A 19,514-nucleotide genomic window follows, 5' to 3' on the forward strand; every position below is an offset into this window, starting at 1 on the left:
ATTCTCAATTGACTTTTTCTTTTCTGTAATTTCTTCACCCTCTGCAGATTTTTCTGTTCTTTGCAGGTTTAGAGAAATAGAATGGCTAAACTGTGGATGCATTTTTTAATTCGGCTCTTTGAATGTAGCTTCATATAGACAAAATTTAGGATCCAAACTATAAATGTTATTGTTTTGGTGATGTTTTGTTGTAGTGTCAACAATTGTGCAAGGAAACTTACTTATCTATGGTTAACTTATTGTAGATTTTTATTTTAGTGTAGTAGGCAATATGGTGATTATTTGTCTTCCTTTTTGATGTAAGATGTCATCGTTGAAGGTTTTTTGAGTAAAAGAATCAATATCAGAATTTGTTCTGAAAGCTTATGGTTTTTGTCAAGATAAGATTAAATTTCAGCATCAGATAATGCTTTATGTACAAATGTTGTTTTAGTATTAGTGAAAGAAACAATATAAAAGGCTATGGAGCGTAATTTAGAAAATCAGTATTTTTTTTTATGGAGATTGTAATTAGACTGATAAAAAGATGTTGAATGATAGCTCAGGATGGTAATTGCATCGTTAATTTAGATAAATTTTATTTTTTGAATTTATGAAAGGTTTGATAGCTCCTAAAACTTGATAAGTGATGTAGTTAGTGGGTCTCGTCTGCAATATACATTCATTTGTTGCTATATTTCAGAAGGCAACAAAATTTAAACTCACTAGAATTAAACCAAACATTATAAACAAAAGCGTACATATAAACTATCAATAAGTTCATACATTTTAACCATCAACAAGTTGTACATAAAGCAACCACTTCTGTATTCCTATTTGAAAGCTTGTATAGTTGGCAGCATTTTCAAACACAAAATCCTTCCATCTTTTTAAAAGTAATCCCACAAGTATGATAATTGGTTCAGACCATCATACCAAACAAAATTATGCACAGCATTATATGTTTATTATAGACCATACTATATTTAAAAACTTCCAACTTCGGCTCCATGTTGAAGCCTGCCTCCAGCTCTAGTACCACTGGTACCACTGGTACCACTTGTACCACCTCGAATTAATTTTCTCCAGCATCCAGTGCAGTCACTGATATGTGCCACCTCAAATCCTTTGTGGTTGTACCTTGCACAGCCAACTATAGCTTGTTGAATTTTTGCCCGATAACACCAAGGCATAGTCCATTCACAGGTGCTTATTTCTAAAATCATAAATTAAAAAAAAAGGAATATTAATAACCCAATTGATATTTATTATACAAATAATTTTTTTCTTATGTTACCTAATCAAGAGAGGTTGGGCCTTTTCAAACAAATAAATACTGGTAAAGAAAAAAAAAAATTCAGCTACAAAGCATCGTGCTAAAATTCAGAATAAATCCAAGAACAAACAACGCAAAAAAAATAAACTTACTTCATTTAATTTCTTGGTTTTACTAAGTAAACAAGCATCATTCAATTCTGTGCCTTTCTGAAGATTGAGCTTGTGCGTACTCATATGAAGATATAAATAAAGGGAGAGAGTCCTGACATGGATAAAAATCACGCGCGAGAGGGACGGTGCGATAGAGAGAGGCGACGCGGAGTTGCTCGCACGCAAGAGAGAGAGAGCCGACAGAGTTGCGCGCGCGAGAGCAACAGACGACACTGCGTGAGATCAAGAAATGATGAGAAGTCGGAATGGGAGATCAGGGTGGGTTTAATTGGTTACTGGGTTCAAAAATTCTGAATAAATCAAATTCGTTTTCTTCAGCTTCGTTAGACAGCGAGATTCATTTAATCAATTTTGATGAAATCAGCTTCGTTAGGCATCAGAACCAAGCTGCTCCCCTGGCGGAGGAAGAGGGCTGGAAGGGAAGGGTGAAAGAGAGGTGAAGGGGATGAAGGGAAGGGGACTGGAGAGATCAATTTCATTTTATCTGTTGAAGGGTAATTTTGGAAATATGAAAATACGTTTTTTATACAATACTTTTCAGAATATTTTTAATCCAATATGTATATTAGTTGTATATATGTGACAATTTCATAAATTTCTAAGTTTTGGGGTGGCAAAAAACTAATTTCAAGTTTTGAGGTGGCAAATTCATAATTTCAATGTTTTGGAGTGACATAAAACTAATTTTCCCTAGAAACAAATATGAGGCCGAGATGAACAAAAATAGTCATCCAATCCGAACACTAAAAGGATTACAACTCCAATGAGTCGAAAATTTCCTCGATTCCCATTGAAAAAAAGAGTGACCGAAGGCCCTGGCTAAAGTGCTTCAAATCAATCAAGACCAAAATCATCTCAAATTCATCACTCGTCTCTTGCCCTTTCCAAAAAGCTCTCATTCACTCGAAAACTCCAAGAATCCCCGGATTCAGATCCTCTAAAATAACAATTCATTTGAATGAAAAACAAAAACTCCTTTTATTTATTTGTTTAAAGAGGAGGGTTCAAATGCACCCTATCTTTCAAATTCTTTTTCTCCGTTTTCAAAGTCCGAATAGTCAATCCGAACCGTTAGATGCGATCTATATATTAAGATGTGCTTGGAGACCAAATTTTATATTTTTTGTAATTTTTTTACTATTTATTAAGCCACTTTGAAAATCGCTGATTTTACATTTTCTGGACCATTGGATCAGCGATTTTCAAAGTGGCTTAATAAATAGTAAAAAAATTCCAAAAAATGTAAAATTTGGTCTCCAATCACATCTTAATATATAGATCATATCTAACGGTTCAGATTGACTATTCAGACTTTAAAAATGGAGAAAAATAATAGGATGTATTTGGATGCACAAAAATTTGGGTGCATTTGAACCCTCCTCTTGTTTAAATTGCTTTTGTTTTAGTTAAAACTCTCATTCCAAAATTGAACCCAACAAAATCAAATTTGCAACAAATCCATCCCATTTACTTTATTTGCACCTTTTAGAATTACTTAATAGAAAGTAATATTTTCCATTTTCTTTTGATCGATATCTATTTGACTACAAGAATACACGTACACAAATGGAATCTCTCTTCATTATGGTACAAGTTATAAAAAAAGTGATTGAATCTTTTAGTGGATCTTTAATATACAAATATCTCGTTATTTTTGCTCTTCAATTATTCCTTATATTTTTATTTCTAGTTTCAAATAGTAAAATGTTACAAAAACAAATATAAAAGTTGGTCTTCAATACATTTTAACATGGAGATCATATTAAGTGGTTCGAAGTACTATGTATTTTCTCAAATTATTTGAGGTAAAATTATTTAAGGCAATTTTGGATGTGTCATCGATGTTTTGACAATGAAACATCGATGCATACTTCTACTGTCGTTAAGCCGAGCATAAAGCATATGTGCATTATTGGTGTTTTTGCACGGAAACATTTTTTTTTTAACTTTAAACAGTCATAACTTTGGCTAGAAAAGTCGAATTTGCGCATATGACCACAATTCGAAAAGGGGGGGACGAGACAGATCTGAATTTTGTTCATAGGGGAACCCCTGGGCATCCGAAGGAATCAGAATTGCAAAAAAATGTCGTTTAGTGCCTCAAAAATTCAGTTTAAGTTTTCTATAAATGGTAGACATACAACGACTGGTATTAGTTTTTTTAAAAGCCTAAGAGATTATTCAAGAATTACTCATATAATTATTTTAAAATGCATTTACTATTTATTGTGTGTGTTTGCTTATTTGTTTAATGGATTACGGTTTCATTTATTATTCAAAGATCATTAAAATTATCTATGATTGTTTAATATATGTCATTTACACGATAATAATTATTTTTTTCAAAATTCAAAGAGATATAGTGCAACGGAGTTTTTATATTGCAAAAAAAAAAAAATTAAATCCCAAGTCGCAGGAAAATCCTACGACTTGGGCAAAAAAAAAAAAATCTCAAGTCGCAAGAAAATCCTGAGACTTGGTATTTTTAAAAAAAATTTCAAAATTTTGATTATTTTTAGTAAACTATGTTAAAACTAAATTCAGACCCTTATTTTGTAATTGCAGAAGAAATACGGATCCATGAATTGTAGCCCGGATCCAACCTCAAATTTGCGAAACACCCAAAATTGCACTGGGCTGGGCCTCTCAGCTCAGCTCAGCTCAGCTCGTATTATAACGCAGCAGCAGCAGCAGCACTCCTCTCTTCTCTGACGGCGGAAACCCTACGATACAACTCGTATAGCGCCGCACTCCTTTCTTTCGCGAAACACTCCTCTCTTCTCTGCACGACGCCACCATGGTTGGCTTGGTTCTACGCCTTTTAGCCCTAAGTTAAGTAATTCGTATCTGGTTTTGAATTTAATTGTTTGTATTTGCAAAATTTCAGTCTTTGATCGCGAACGAAGATTTCCAGCACATTCTCCGTCTTCTGAACACTAACGTGGATGGCAAGCAGAAGATCATGTTTGCCTTGACCAGCATCAAGGGTATCGGTCGCAGATTCGCCAACATCGTCTGCAAGAAGGCTGATATCGACATGAACAAGAGGTATCATTTATTCTCTCCAGTTCTAATATACGTGTGGGACCCAGCTGTAGCGACTCCTGGAATTGAACGGCTCTCCTGACCCAAATGCCCATAAATCTTTCTTCAATTGTTCTAACAGTCACCCCACAAATAGTATTCAAACTGTTGCACTTTGGATGCTAGAGGTTTGGGCCCTGTCAGATCTGTTAATTCACATACTTTTAACTTTAATATTTCCGATTATACCCTCTTGTATATTTTGTTCTTCTCTTTGCATTTCTTTTTCTGTTGTTTCTCCAACGTGCACACAGTTTTATTTTCGAGGTTTTTTAGTTCGTGCAACTCAAACAAATGAAAGGTACAAATACAACATTATTGTTGCAATTGATTGATGCTGTTTTCTTAATCTTATTTTCACAAATTGCAGAGCTGGGGAGTTGAAGGCTGACGAGATGGAGCGCCTCATGACAGTGGTGGCAAACCCACGTGCTTTCAAGGTCCCTGATTGGTTCCTGAACAGGCAGAAGGATTACAAGGATGGCCGTTTCTCCCAGGTTGTCTCCAACAACCTTGACATGAAGCTCAGGGATGATCTTGAGCGCCTCAAGAAGATCAGGTTAAAATGTCTTCATGGCCATAGTTAAATTTAAATCATTCCCTTCTTATTTTTAAGATCAGGTTAATAACTTCATCAGATGGAGTTTGAAGTCTGTTACTGAAAAGTTTAATCATTCAGAAGCAGCAGAGGTTGGCCACAGAAATCAATTTGGATTGTAACTTTTGTTCTAGAGATTAATCATTCTGTTTTGAAATATATGATGATGCTTCAAATGATGTGATGAACTATTTGAGGGGAACATTCAGCGCAAAGGAAATTAGATTTAATAATTCAAGTAGGAGTTTATAATGTCAATATTGTTTTGCAATGCAGGAATCACCGTGGGCTGCGTCACTACTGGGGCCTGCGTGTGCGTGGACAGCACACCAAGACCACTGGCCGTAGGGGTAAGACTGTTGGTGTCTCCAAGAAGCGATAAGCTATTGTCTAATGATGTTGCTTACGTGTTAGAATATATTTGAGGCCTAATTATGCAAACAGTTTTGTTGGACGGTGATTTTTTTTTTTTTTGGTGTTTTGTAGTTGGATTTTGTTGTTTGTTCAAGTATTTAGGAGTCTTGTTTCGAGTCATTGATGCTGAATGTTTTGTTGCTTTCTAAGTTCGGTTTCTAATCAAATCGCATCATATGTATCGAATAAGCAATTATTTATATGTTTTCAATGGTTATTCACCAGAAACATATAAAACAAACAATGTGGAAACATTTTTTGAAAATAAAGATGAGATATTGTTTTTCAATTTTAAATATTAATTTGATAACAAATATACGACTGTATGAAAGCACTATGTTAATGATTTCTTTTTTTATTCTGACTTTCAATAGCTCCTGTGAAAATTTAACGCAAGGAACGCACCCATAGATTTGTTCTAAATTTTTATCATGGCAATCAGTTTGATTTACTAATTTTTTTACAGAGAGCCTAATTCAAGAAAGAGATTCATATATAATTTCTCCAATTGTAACTAGTTCGTTAACCTTATATAAATAGGGAACTTGTGACTTTGCTTTGGTATTTTGCCAGAATAATGAACCGCAACCGCAAGCCATAAATATGAGAGAAGTAAACATTTTTGTTGTTGTTAAGAGGTCTGACTAAAATTGATGAGAAAGGTTGTTAAAATGCTGTCAAATATGTTGCAATGAATTTAAGAATCGTTTGGGGTTCAAATATGAGTATATAAACAGTGTATCGTATAAATAGGACCACCTGATTACGATTACAACCAAAAGGTTGAAAATTTTACACGTGTGGTTAAATTGAAGACGTTATATTATACATTGGGTTGGGCTGATAATATATAGAAATTGAAAATAGGAAATTTGTGGTCTTAGAGTGTGACGTTAGCATTCTTAGGTCTTAACTCACTGGCATGTTAACTGAACCAATACAAAATGTTCATATGCCGATATGCGGGTCGATCAACACATGCGTTTCTCTCATTACATCTATAAGGTCTACTATTCAAGGATAATTTTTTATTATCCTTGTTAATTTTGTTTTTTATGTTTCTGGTAACCTGTCTCTCTTAAGGTGCAAGGCAGTTAATGGTGAATATAAAACCAGAGAAATTTTGTTATTGGAGTCTTATTCTTGAATTTTGAAGGTCTACTTTAATTTGTTGATGTGTTAGGGATTGCAAAGTTGCAACACAAACCAAAACTCAAATTCCAAAGTCCTAAAAGGCCCTCTTGTAACTATAAGCAAAATTTACTAGCTAGAATTAACTGATACTTCTTTTCAAATGAATACTTAAGGATCATTTTGTAATTCTTTTAGTATAAAGGGTGAATTTAAATAGCTTGGATCTTCGTCTGAGCTTCATAGTTTCTAGATAGGACTGCTAATGAGCGGGTTTCGGTTCATACTCGGTGCCTTATGTACTCTAGAAATTTTAGAGTACATAAGGCGCACCGATTAAAGACGCTTCAGGCATTTTGTGCAGGCCAAATGGTTTGCCAAAATGAAAGGGCTCTCTGGTAAAATGAAAGTACCTTTAATTTGTCAAAATTTATGACTTTATAATTTTACTTTTTTTAGTATCGTTGGCTCGAGCATGGAACTAATCAGGTATTCAGTTAATCCTTTTTTTTGTACATCAGTTATGCACAGTTAATTGTTGAAATTCTTGTAATAAATATCCTGATGGCATGGAGGCACATAATGAGGTAACTTTGTGCACTTTTTCTCTCCATATATTACAAGATAGCCTTGTCAAGTCACTAACCATCCTTTTGAAATTCAATATAATAAGCCTGCTATTATTTCATTTATTAATATTTGTTTGTTATGCATAGTTTTGATAATTATCATGCTATCTTCTTGTAATTATAGTTGACAAACTTTTAGTATGTTAAGATCTTGCACTGTTTATTTCCATTCCTAGAATTTTCATTTTATTCTCTTATATATATAATGAGTATTCAAACTTTTACAATTTTTTGTACTTTTTTTAAATAGATAGAAAATCACTTGATTTAAAGATTCAAGACCATTCAAGAATAGTGATTTTCTACCTATCTAAAAAATATAAAAAAATTCTTAAAAAAAAGAAGTAAAATTGGTATATTCAACTACATTTTCATATGGAGATCATGTTCAGCGGTTCTGATTGATTGTTTGAACCTTGAAAGTAGAGATATCGATCCATAGTATGGATTGATATTCACTTTGCAAAATGTACCATAGCCTCACTCTTTGTTTTGTTTTTTTATTATTTTTTTGGGGGTCCTTCTTGTTAAACAACTTTTGTTGTACTTGTATGAACAACAGATGATGTCCGGCCAATTTGCAAACAGCCAGCAGTGAGCAGTCTAACCAAGAAAAGGAGACAACTCAGATTTTTGTATAGTTTTTTTATTAATTTGAACAGTGCAGTTTTGGCTTCATGTAGTGTATGGACCATATAATGAAAACAACAATACATATGGTTCATGTGTTGCATAAAGCTAAAACCACTCTGTTAAACTCTTTACTAATATAATGTATACTTTTCAATCAATAATTTTAGAAGAATTCAATTTTTCTTCAAGTGTAATTATAACAGTTTGAATTTTCTAGCAATTTCATTTAAACAGGTCAATTAAGTGAAGAGAAAACCCAAATTAAGAATAACAAAGTAAAATAGCAAAACTTCTCTTATTTACCAGAAAAATTGTACAATAAGTAATGCGTAAAACAAGGACATTTTGGTCAATTGAGAAAACAATGATCAAATTACAGTTATTATCAGGGTCGACACTACCATAATACAATCACAACTAAGTAAATAACAATTTTATATAATCCTTTGTAATTAGAAGTCATCTTGCCACTAGAAAATTTACAAAACACCCTCATAATCTCTTTCTTATCAGTCTCTATGTTGGCCTTCTACCACTGCTTCCTTCACCTTCAAAAGATTTCAGCTTCTTCCCTATAGCAGCGATATTAGCATCTCTATTCATGGAAGCCAATTTCTCTTTTTGAAACTCTTGGTAGTGACGTGGCTGCCAAGTATAATTTTTATTAATTAAAACATAAAATTATATTCATCGTTTTATATCTAGAACATCACACACATCAAACTACATCAGCATTTAAAAAAAAAAACATCAAGATCTAAACATCAACTTCTAAATCTTAACATCTAACAACACAAACAACTAAAACAGCAAAATAAACAAACCCTCTCCTTTAGTGGTAAACACTATGACCTTCAACATCGGCTAGCCAAGAGCGGAGGTGGGGATGTTAGGAGATGGGAGGGATGGCAACTAGGGCTATTGCCGCCAACTCTCCGGTGATTCTCCCAACAATGGAGGAGGACAGGAAAATGTCGATAGACGAGAAAAATGACGACTAGGGCTATTATCGTCAAATATCTCTTCTTTCGACGGATTGGAGCAGAGATGGGGACAAGAAAGGGTAGGGCTTGAATAAAAATTTCGACACAATTCGTATGTATAAAGATTTAGTCCAACAACATTTTATACTTGTAATAACAATTGTTTATTAAGGAGGGATCAAGTTACAACAATTTTTGAGTTACAACAAGTTATCACAACTATTTTCTTCATTTTCAAAGTCCAAATCGTCGATCCAAACTATTAGATGTGATATCTACAATAAAATGTGCTTGGAGACCAAATTTTACATTTTTTGGAATTTTTTTACTATTTATTAAGATGGGTACAAAATTCAATGGTCTAAATTTGACTAGTTTTTGTACCTATCTTAATAAATAGTGAAAAAATTCCAAAAAAATGAAAATTTTGGTCTCAAAGCACATTTTATTGTAGAGATCACATCTAACGGTTTGGATCGATGATTTGGACTTTGAAAATGAAGAAAATGGTTGTGGTAACTTGTTGTAACTTGATCCGTCGTCTTGTTTATTTTAGTATAGATTGAATTTAGCCACCAACTGATCAAACTATTTAATATTCACACGGAATTTTTTTATTCAAATTTCAAACTTACGCTACACAAAAAAAAAAAAAAAAATTGCCTTTACCATTAGATGTAGCATGTAATAACATTTTTATTCATCAGTAAAAATTAGTACTGTTTATACTAAGAATACCAATTGTAACGTAATAACATTTATTCAACAATAAAAATTAGTACTCTTTATACTAAGAATACCAATTGTAACGCAAGGGAGAATACTTGCATCCAATAGCAGATCCATATTAGTGCAAGCCTAGGCTCTTGAGTCTTCCTTAATCTTGTTTTTAAAATCATTAATAGTTGTTTTATTTTATTCTTTAAGATTTAATAAAGTAAATGTAATGATGTTAAATATGTCCATAACAAAAAATACTCATTAAAAAAAGACGAAATTTGACCTGTACCCATTTAAATCTTTGCTGTATATATAGTTAATAGTTATTTCCCTATCAAATCAATAAATTGATAATATATCCTCCAATATACAAAATTGCCTTTGTTTCTTCACCTCTTTAATCCTTCAATATTAATCCTCGTAAAATATACAATATCGTGAGAGTATATAGAAGAGCTCTCCAAAACTCCGAAGAAGTGGGTTCATTCTCTTTTTTTTTTTTTGGTTTGAAAGCCCGTAGGCAATTGCATTGATCCGATGATTTACAAAGTAGCTATTACATATGATTCTTTTGTTTAAATTGAAAAGCATTAAAACCTATACATTGAGCTACTTGTACAATCATCTAATTTGCTATGTCTAGAAATAAAAGATACGTGAAGTCAGAGAATGCGGATTGGTATATTCGCGCCCGAATAACAAGTAGGTGGGCCTTCCGATTTTCTTCTCTGATAATGTAGACACAGCAGTAATTTCTTCGAGTTGCATAATCGAACCCTTCCTTGAGGCCGAAACGTCTTCTTGTTTTCGAATTCGACGCTGCCTAGAGGGATTCACAGCCGAGAGGCACTAAATCAAACCGGAACGGGACAGTCACCGCTCAGAGAGGAGAAAGAAGAGGGCACTGAATCAAACCGAACCAGGACAGTCACCAGTCAACCGAGATGGCACTGAATCAAACCGGAACCGGGAACTGAATCAACCGGATCAGGACAGTCACCACTCACTCAGAGAGAAAGAAGAAGAAAGAAAGAAGGAGACAACTATTTGTGTTCTCGTCATCGGCAACAATAAAAAACACATACCTTATTCATATATAGATATAGTAGATACTACGGATGGAATGAATTCACAAACTCTCAGTCAAACTCGAAGAGTCGAGACGAACGGAAAAGATACCAAGCGACGAAACCATTAAATGAAGCCATTCGTTCAATTGAGACGAAGCAAGATAGACCGGACTGACGAGGGGGGACAGGTGGAGAGGCGGGATGGAGCAGCCGGTCACGAAACGACTCTCAAACCAGCTCTGTCTTCGTCTTCGATCAATTTTTTTTCTCTGCGGAGTTCCCTAGGGGCTTCGGAGTTCCCTAGGCGAGACTCAAGATATTAAGAACATAACAGATATATATATAAGTGGGTTCATTCTTGCATGTTTTAATATGAAATAATCTCAACCTCTCTTGCTTTCTTAGAAACTAAATTCGTGCAAATGTTTTACATGTTTTGGAAAAAATTGCTTCATGTATCTTAGTTATTTGACTCGTTTGCATAGCTCGTTCAACATTTTTTCACCTATCACATTAATATCTACTCTTTTTTGGGTCATGTTTGGTTACGGCTTAAATTTATATCCCACAAAAGCAAGGTTCTAAATAGCGTTTATCGCGTCATAGCGGGAAGCCGAAAAAAAAAGCTATAGCGAATAGCGTCGCTATAGCGAAAGCTATGCCACATAGCGTTTTTTATTTTTATAAAAATTATATCATATATTTGTACTAAATATCAACATTATCTAAGTCTCATAGAATAATAAATAACATCAAATTGATTAAAAAATTATAGTATTCATATTGAACCAATACAAAGTCCAAATTGCGACTCAAAATATCTATAGTATTACTAATATCATAAACTATCGATCTTTTTCTATTCAAAATATGTTCAGCATCATGACATAATCTATCTTTTTTCTATTTAAATTTCAAAATAACCTAGACATCATGGCATAATTAATTATCTTAATCTATTCAAAATATTCAAACTACCATATAGTAAGTATCATTTTGTTACTTCAAGAAATATCTTAATATATTTAATTTGAGCCTTTATTTAAAGCCCATATAAATTAAAAAAAGAAAAAAAAACAGCTCATGTTGCATAACGCGCTGTAGCTTCCTTATTTGATCTCATTTAATAATTAATAATTTTTTTTTATCAAAATAATAATTAATAATTTAATATAAAGCTTAGTATGTCAATTATAAAAAAAAAATCACGGTTAAAATCCAATCTGAGCCTTTATTTAAAGCCCATATAAATTGAAAAGAAAAAAAAAAAACAGCATGTTGCATAGCGGGCGCTATCTGCGCTACACGCTATGCGCTATAGCGGACCGCTATTACCGCTATAGCGTCTGTAGCTCAAATAGCGTGTTTTAATTGTATAGCGTAGCGTTTTGGATCCAAAAACGCTATAGCGCCGCTATAGCGGCGCTATAGCGCGCTATTTAGAACACTGCACAAAAGTTTCAATATTACGTATTTATTTCTTCAAAATCAATAATTACATATTTATCCTTAAAAATTGTACAAACTCGCATATTTGTCTAATCTAACTCTATAACATATCAAGTACCTCCAAAAATAATTAACTAATATTTTTTAAAACTTTAAAATTTATTTTACAATATTAGGTAAGAATATGTTGACCATTATGCCATTCGTTTTTGTCTCTTTAGTCGCCTGAGTTCTCTTCTCTTTAAGGCGCCATACCTTTCGTCTCTCTCCAAACGTGCTAAATTACATATTTCTCCCCTCCTTCCCTCGTCGCCTCCCCTCTCATAGATTTATGTCGCCCCTCGCTATTTTAATTTTTCCATCTTCGTTTGGAGAGAGGCGGGAGGTTTGACGTCTTAAAGAGAAGAGAACTCAGGTGGACTAAAAAGACGGAAACGAAGGGGCATAATGTTCAATATATTATTAATTAATATTATAGATTTAATTTAAAGTTTTAAAAATATTATTTAATTATTTTTGGAGGTATTTGGTATGTTATAGAGTTAGATTGGATAAATATTTGAGTTTCTACAATTTTCAATAATAAATATGTAATTACTGATTTTGGAGGGCTAAATATGTAATATTAAATCTTTTGAGGGATATGCATGAAATCCTCTAAATTTAAAGGAGGATTAAATCTTTGTCTATGATTGTGAGTCTTACCGACAAAATAAGTGTGAAGTAAATAAAGATAATTATATCCACAGTTATTCAATTTTATTTCTTCTTCTTTCCTTCCTATTTAGCAGCTTAAATGTAAAGTAAAACTTCATAATCAAATATGACCTAGTTATTTCCTTTTAGGACTTTCTCTATACAAGCAATTGATCATGATTCTTTAGAATGAGGCAAAAATATATCCATTCTTATATTATGCAGGTAGATGTTCTAATCCGCCAACAACTATGATTGGAAGATAAAATTTTAGATTTAATATTTGCCCTCCAATCAAATAATTTGTCTTCTTTTGATTAAATGCATATTTTTTTACGTGTAAAAGTCTAAATTTAGTTAGAAACATACTCGCCACACATAATGTCATACAATATGTTACAATTAAAATTGAATAGAGAACAAAATTGGTGAGAAAATCAATTTATTCATTCCATTATTTCTCCTCTCCAGCTATCTCCCATTGAGTCCGCATCATCTGCATTAACTCAAAAGAGCATTTTTGAGTTAACAAATCTCAGCCGTCTGATTTTAAATAGAACCAATCCGGTCAAAGTCTATAATTCAAGGGTTCTTTAATATTAGTGTAGATCTAGCCAGCACAGATTTTAAAGCAGACCGGACGGTCCAGATTCATTAACTCAAAAAATTCTTTTTTGAGTTAATGCAGAGGATACAAACTCTCTCTCATTCCTTGTTTCTTTATTTAAGAATCATGATTGATGATCAATTTATTTTTAAGAATATCAATTGCTGACATCTTTTAAAAATATTTTATCAGCATTTAATATCTCATCAATTATTTAATATATATCCAAATTTAATGCATTACTCAATTTAAGCTATAGTGAATCTTTTTATAATTTTATTTCTTCAATTTTGATAAGATAAAATATTATTTTTTATTAGTATGTTCAGGTTCGTTCTTAATTTCACTTGTTAATTATATGAAGAACATATATTGAAGAGGGACGTTAGTAACATTAATTATAATTAGTGCCACAAAATGGAGCAGCTAATTTATTAATACGAATTCACTTTCACTAAATATTTTTTGTCCTTTTGACTTTTGCCTATGGAATGTATATATTTCTACAAGCTATTTGTCTTTTGTCTTCTTTTTTTTTATCAAATTTATTTACTTGTATCAAAGTTTGAAATTCAAATTGTAAATCAAACTATTGATCTTCATCATTTTATAATATGTTTCCGTTATAACGCACGGATACGATACTAGTATAAAATTAGATGTAAACTGGCAAACCAGTAAAAAAAAAAATTCAGTTTAAATTGTTAATTATTATTATTTTTTTGGAATGATTAGTTAAGGGAACTTCACGATAATAAAGGAAACATAGTATTTGCAAAATTATTTGGTGGTTGTCCTGAAAATATCAATCTTTTTTCTACTGAAAGTTATAAACGAAAAAGAGAGGATGGAAATTGAAGGGTTCAGGAAAATATCTAACATTTAGAGTTTTGTTTGAATAAATGTTAAAATTTATTGTTTTGATGAGCAAATATTTTAAGTCTATGAAAAAAACGTCTACTTCAATTTTGTGTCTATGTTTATACAACTTTGTGGATGCGCCTCTACTTGTATCAAGAAACAAGTTTAATTCCAAAAATCTAATCTATATCAAGTATATAAACATAGATAATTAGATGTTTATGGAAAGAGTGTAGTTATTATAAGATAAAACTGTATATTTATAATTTTATATTGATAATTTCTCAAAGTTATATTTTTAAAATTAAAAGGTATATTGTTAGTGTTCAATTAAAACAATAGGTTTTAAGAGTGCAATAAACTCCTTACTTATTGCTAGGGGTGTTTAAATGATTGATTTGGTTGAATCCGAATTAAAATAGTCAAATCAAACTATTAATCGGTTTTTAAAAATCAAATCGAATCAAACGAATTAAATTGCCCAACTGAATAACAACCGAACTATTTAAACCAAATTAAATTTCAATCTATTCGGTTGAACTGGACAAAAAAGATTAAATTTCAAAAATTCAAAACTCAATATATATACCAATATATTAGTTATTTCATAGAAATAAATACCAAGATAACATTACACACATAGTTCAATTTTATACAAAATATGTGGATGTTTTAAAATATTCAAATTAAAATGAAAGGAACAAAACAATAATTGAACCAAACAAAATATAAATCATACTTGAACTGGTATAATTCGACCAATTTGGTTTAATTAGTTTTGAAAAGTGTAAATCGAACCGATCCATTTAAATTAAAATAAATTAAAAATTGAATTAAAATGATCCATTAGAACCGAAATTTTGGTTTCGATTGAAAATCAAATAATTTGAACACTCCACTCGTCGCCATTCAGCTCTTACAAAACTTAGATTTATAAGACTGTTTAAAATTAATAAATTCTAAATTGTTCCTACAAATATAATTAGATTGTTTGAACTTAGAATAAAATTTTCTAAAATTATTTGGAAATAAACTCAATTTTTATTAATAAATTATATTTTTGACAACGTTTTCTAAATAAAAAAGTACTCATATTTTGTGCTAATGATGAGAAATCATGTATGCACGAACACAAAAAGTCATACATGCTCATTATATCTATCAATTTGAACTCGCCGATCGATCCGAATGCTCATCTCTTGTATGTCTAGTTTTTACATAATTTAAACTATAATGCTTTTATATACTGGTACGAAACTGACATGTCTAATTGATTTGTCCTAATTAATAAAAAGATCTTGATAATTATCACCACATTTATTCTCGCATTAACTTCCATAACTATCATGGGACCATAAAAACTCTAACACTGATTTTTTTTTTCTAAAGTGTTAACTTATGCACGAAAGTATTTATCTCTAAGAACAAAAGTATTAGTACACAATTTTTACATAAATAATTGTCTCTCCAACCAAATCTTAAACTATATGAGGGGACCGTACACGTTTTTAGAGGTGGATTTTTTTTCTTCGTTCAATCTCGTCCATATTTCTAACGATCTATAAGAAATTTTGCGAATCTAAAACCACGAATGTCTTTTATGCAATTTTATCTTTCAAACGAGATCCATAATAATGTACTTTTGAGCTCGTCGTCACACAAGTATTTATACATCATCGTGCAAATATTTATACCTATACTTGTAAATATTTTTTACATATGACACTGACTGATATATGAAAGTATTAATATCAAACATTACAATTATTTATACCTATACACTAGAGTATCTATACTTATGTAAAAATAGTCGAATAATCACCTCGTATATGTTTATCGTGTTGAATATTTTTTGTCATATATTTTAGTGGAGACCGTAGTACAACTTCTAATTTTAAAAGTGGACCCTCTAATTTTAGAAGTGTTTAAATAATTAGTGAGGACCATAGTCCTAAATTGTAGATGAGGGGACAAAAGAGAGGATAAGAGGGTGGGGATGAATATAATTATTCTTAATAAAAAGAGCAAGACTAGGGTGTGATGTGCTCACCAAGAGGGATTGGTGAGCACACATCTAAAAAACTATTGGATTGACTTCGAACTACGAATTCAAACCGTTGAAATCTAAGTACTTCGTGAGTGATGCATTACATGCAAAAATTTTAAAATTTCGAATTCATTTAGTACATGGTCAAGCGGTTAAAAAAATGATGAAAAATTAATACATAAAACAATAAAAAAAATAACTTATAAAATATTCATTGTTTTAATCGCTTAACCATGTATGAAATAAATTTCAAACTTCAAAATTTGTGTATGTACATGCATTACTCACGAAGTATATATGAATTTCAACGGTTTAGATTCGTAGTTCAAAGTCAATCCGTTAGTTTTTTTGAAATGTGCTCACCGATCCCTCTTGTGAGCACGTCGCACCCTAGTTTTGCATATGCAGAGACTGTTATAAAAAATAGTTATTTTAAAACACTACAAATACAAATTGTGGAACAATACTTTTTTTTTTTGATTAAAATTGTGGAACAATACTAGACCATCCAAACAAGCAATTCGGAAAAAAAGGAAAGGGAATCTAATAGGTATATTATATGATACAACAGGCAGTCTCTGTTCGGGTGCGGGTTTTAACAGCGTCCTTCGACTTGGCGCAGCGGTGAGGTCAGTGGAATTTTTTTTTTGACTATACTGCCCTTGCTTGAAAAAGAATATAATCAATGGTGAAGTGAATCTTTCCAAAGTCCATACAAAGAACATGAAAAATTAATTGTCTTAGAAATGGATGATGTAAGCTGTAATGAATATATATATAGAGAGAATGACTAAGTTCAAAACGTTTTTTTTTCTAGTCTCCGGAACAAACAATTCAATTTTTCACTTTTTAAAGTTCAAACAATCGATTCAAACCATTAGATGTTCAATCTATATTAAAATGTGTTTGGAGACCAAATTTTATATTTTTTGAAATTTTTTTACTATTTATTAAGATAGTTTGAAATAACTATTTTGATGCAAATTTAAATTAAAAAAAAAACGATTTTGTTTATCATTTTCAAATTCTCTACAAGGTATCTCAAAAAGGTTTGATAAGTAAAATTACTCGGTACTTAATTTGAAAATATTTATAAAATAATAACTGAATTTTTTTTTTTTTATATAAACTTTGGAAAAATTCACTCACAGTTGATTATATATTTATAATGAGTTTGGCTAGTATAACATCAGTGTCATTTCAACCTATATAACACCAACTCTAAAACCTATCAAATCGACTTCAAACGGTGAATTCAAACCTATCTACTTCATTAGTTGTGTATTTACATGCAAAATTTATGACTTTTCGAATTTATTTAGTATTAAGTCAAGCGGTCAAATATGTGAGTTTTAAGTTAATTTTAATATATTCATTTTTCAATATTTTTATCGCTTGATTTAATACTAAAATAACTAGAAAATATAAGAAAAATTGTATATAAACGCATCACTCATAATGTAAATTGGTTTGAAAGGTTTGAATTAGTTGTTTAAAGTCAATTTGATAGATTTTAGAGTTGTGTTATATAGACTAAAATGACACTCATGTTATATTAGCGAAACTCATTTATACTGTATTGTCCAAAAACCTGATTTTTTTAAAAATACCCATTAAAAAAATTAATTTAATAAAAATAACCAGATCTGAACAGAAATTTTAAAACTACCCAGATCGCGGATTTTTTCCGCGCTCCGGAATTTTTATTCCGGGCCGCGGAAAAAATTCATGCCCCGAAAAAAAAAAATTAATTTTTTATTCCGAGCGCGGATATTATCCGCGGGCCGGATTTAAATTTTTATTTTTTATTTTTTTTTATTTTTTTATTTTTTAGAGTTTGGAGGAAAAAAAATTATTTTTTTGGTCCAACTTTGCACCTCTGGTTAACATATCAAAACACCTTCAAAAATCATGAAAATTTACCGACATGCATTCTTGACTTCATAGAATAATACTGTAAAGTTTCATACAAAATCTCAAAACAGATTGTGAGATATCGGCTCTCAAAAATTGCCCGAACTGCTGAAGGAGTGCATCTGACCCCAACTTTGCACCTCTGATTAACATACCAAAACACCTTCAAAAATCATGAAAATTTACCGACATGCATTTTTGACTTCATAAAATAACACTGTGAAGTTTCATACAAAATCTCAAAACAGATCGTGAGATATCGGCTCTCAAAAATTGCCCGTACTGCTGAACGAGTGCTTCTGACCCCAACTTTGCACCTCTGATTAACATAACAAAACACCTTCAAAAATCATGAAAATTTACCGACATGCATTCTTGACTTCATAAAATAAGACTGTGAAGTTTCATACAAAAGCTCAAAACAGATCGTGAGATATCAGCTCTCAAAAATTGCCCGAACAGCTGAAGGAGTGCTTCTGAGCCCAAATTTGCACCCCTGATTAACATATCAAAGCACCTTCAAAAATCATGAAAATTTACCGACATGTATTCTTAATTTCATAGAACAATATTGTGAAGTTTGATACAAAATCTCAAAACAGACCGTGAGATATCGGCTCTCAAAAATTGCCCGAATTCCTGAAGGAGTGCTTCTGAGCCCAAGGTGTTTTGATATGTTAATCAGAGATGCAAATTTGGGTTCAGAAGCACTCCTTCAGAGAGAGTTCAGTTTTGTTATGTTTGAGTTTTGATTTGTTATGTTCAATTTTATTATTTTCTTAGTATATGTTTTATTATGTTTCAGTTTTCAGTTTTGTTATGTTTCATTATCTCATGGTCTATTTTGAGATTTTGTATGAAACTTCACAGTCTTGTTATATGAAATCAAGAATACATGTCGGTAAATTTTCATGATTTTTGAAGGTGCTTTGATATGTTAATCAGGGGTGCAAAGTTGGGCTCAGAAGCACTCCTTCAACAATTTGGGCAATTTTTGAGAGCCGATATCTCACGATCTGTTTTGAGCTTTTGTATGAAACTTCACAGTCTTATTTTATGAAGTCAAGAATGCATGTCGGTAAAGTTTCATGATTTTTGAAGGTGTTTAGTTATGTTAATCAGAGGTGCAAAGTTGGGGTCAGAAGCACTCCTTCAGCAGTTCGGGCAATTTTTGAGAGCCGATATCTCACAATCTGTTTTGAGATTTTGTATGAAACTTTACAGTCTTATTCTATGAAGTCAAGAATGCA

At 31.7% G+C, this 19,514-nt stretch overlaps 1 protein-coding gene and 1 long non-coding RNA gene across 3 annotated transcripts; one reads left to right on the plus strand and one right to left on the minus strand.

Moving 5' to 3' along the window:
- Positions 1–710: 710 nt before the first annotated feature.
- On the minus strand, positions 711–1,859 carry LOC144569877 (uncharacterized). The gene is made up of 2 exons (XR_013516172.1): positions 1,408–1,859; positions 711–1,195 (listed from the first exon to the last, which is right to left on the minus strand). It is a non-coding gene; the product is annotated as an uncharacterized LOC144569877 (long non-coding RNA).
- A 2,229-nt stretch (positions 1,860–4,088) lies between these two features.
- Positions 4,089–5,644, plus strand: LOC144569588 (small ribosomal subunit protein uS13z/uS13y/uS13x). Of its 2 annotated transcripts, none has more exons than XM_078320029.1 (4): positions 4,089–4,228; positions 4,316–4,476; positions 4,883–5,071; positions 5,387–5,644. In XM_078320029.1, exons 1-4 carry the CDS (start codon positions 4,226–4,228, stop codon positions 5,490–5,492), a joined length of 459 nt encoding a protein of 152 aa, XP_078176155.1. In that variant the 5' UTR covers positions 4,089–4,225; the 3' UTR covers positions 5,493–5,644. The 2 variants fall into 2 exon arrangements, with proteins under 2 accessions (XP_078176155.1, XP_078176156.1); XM_078320030.1 differs by lacking the exon at positions 5,387–5,644 and adding an exon at positions 5,214–5,262 and having other exon boundaries at positions 4,883–5,094.
- The last annotated feature ends 13,870 nt before the right edge of the window (positions 5,645–19,514 follow it).

This window comes from Carex rostrata, chromosome 18 (assembly GCF_964058835.1).
Source record: "Carex rostrata chromosome 18, lpCarRost1.2, whole genome shotgun sequence".
Lineage (NCBI taxonomy): Eukaryota > Viridiplantae > Streptophyta > Magnoliopsida > Poales > Cyperaceae > Carex > Carex rostrata.

Coding starts and splice junctions, on each gene's coding strand:
- LOC144569588 (XM_078320029.1), top strand. Junction 4,477..4,882: donor GATATCGACATGAACAAGAG/GTATCATTTATT, acceptor CACAAATTGCAG/AGCTGGGGAGTTGAAGGCTG. Junction 5,072..5,386: donor GAGCGCCTCAAGAAGATCAG/GTTAAAATGTCT, acceptor TTTGCAATGCAG/GAATCACCGTGGGCTGCGTC.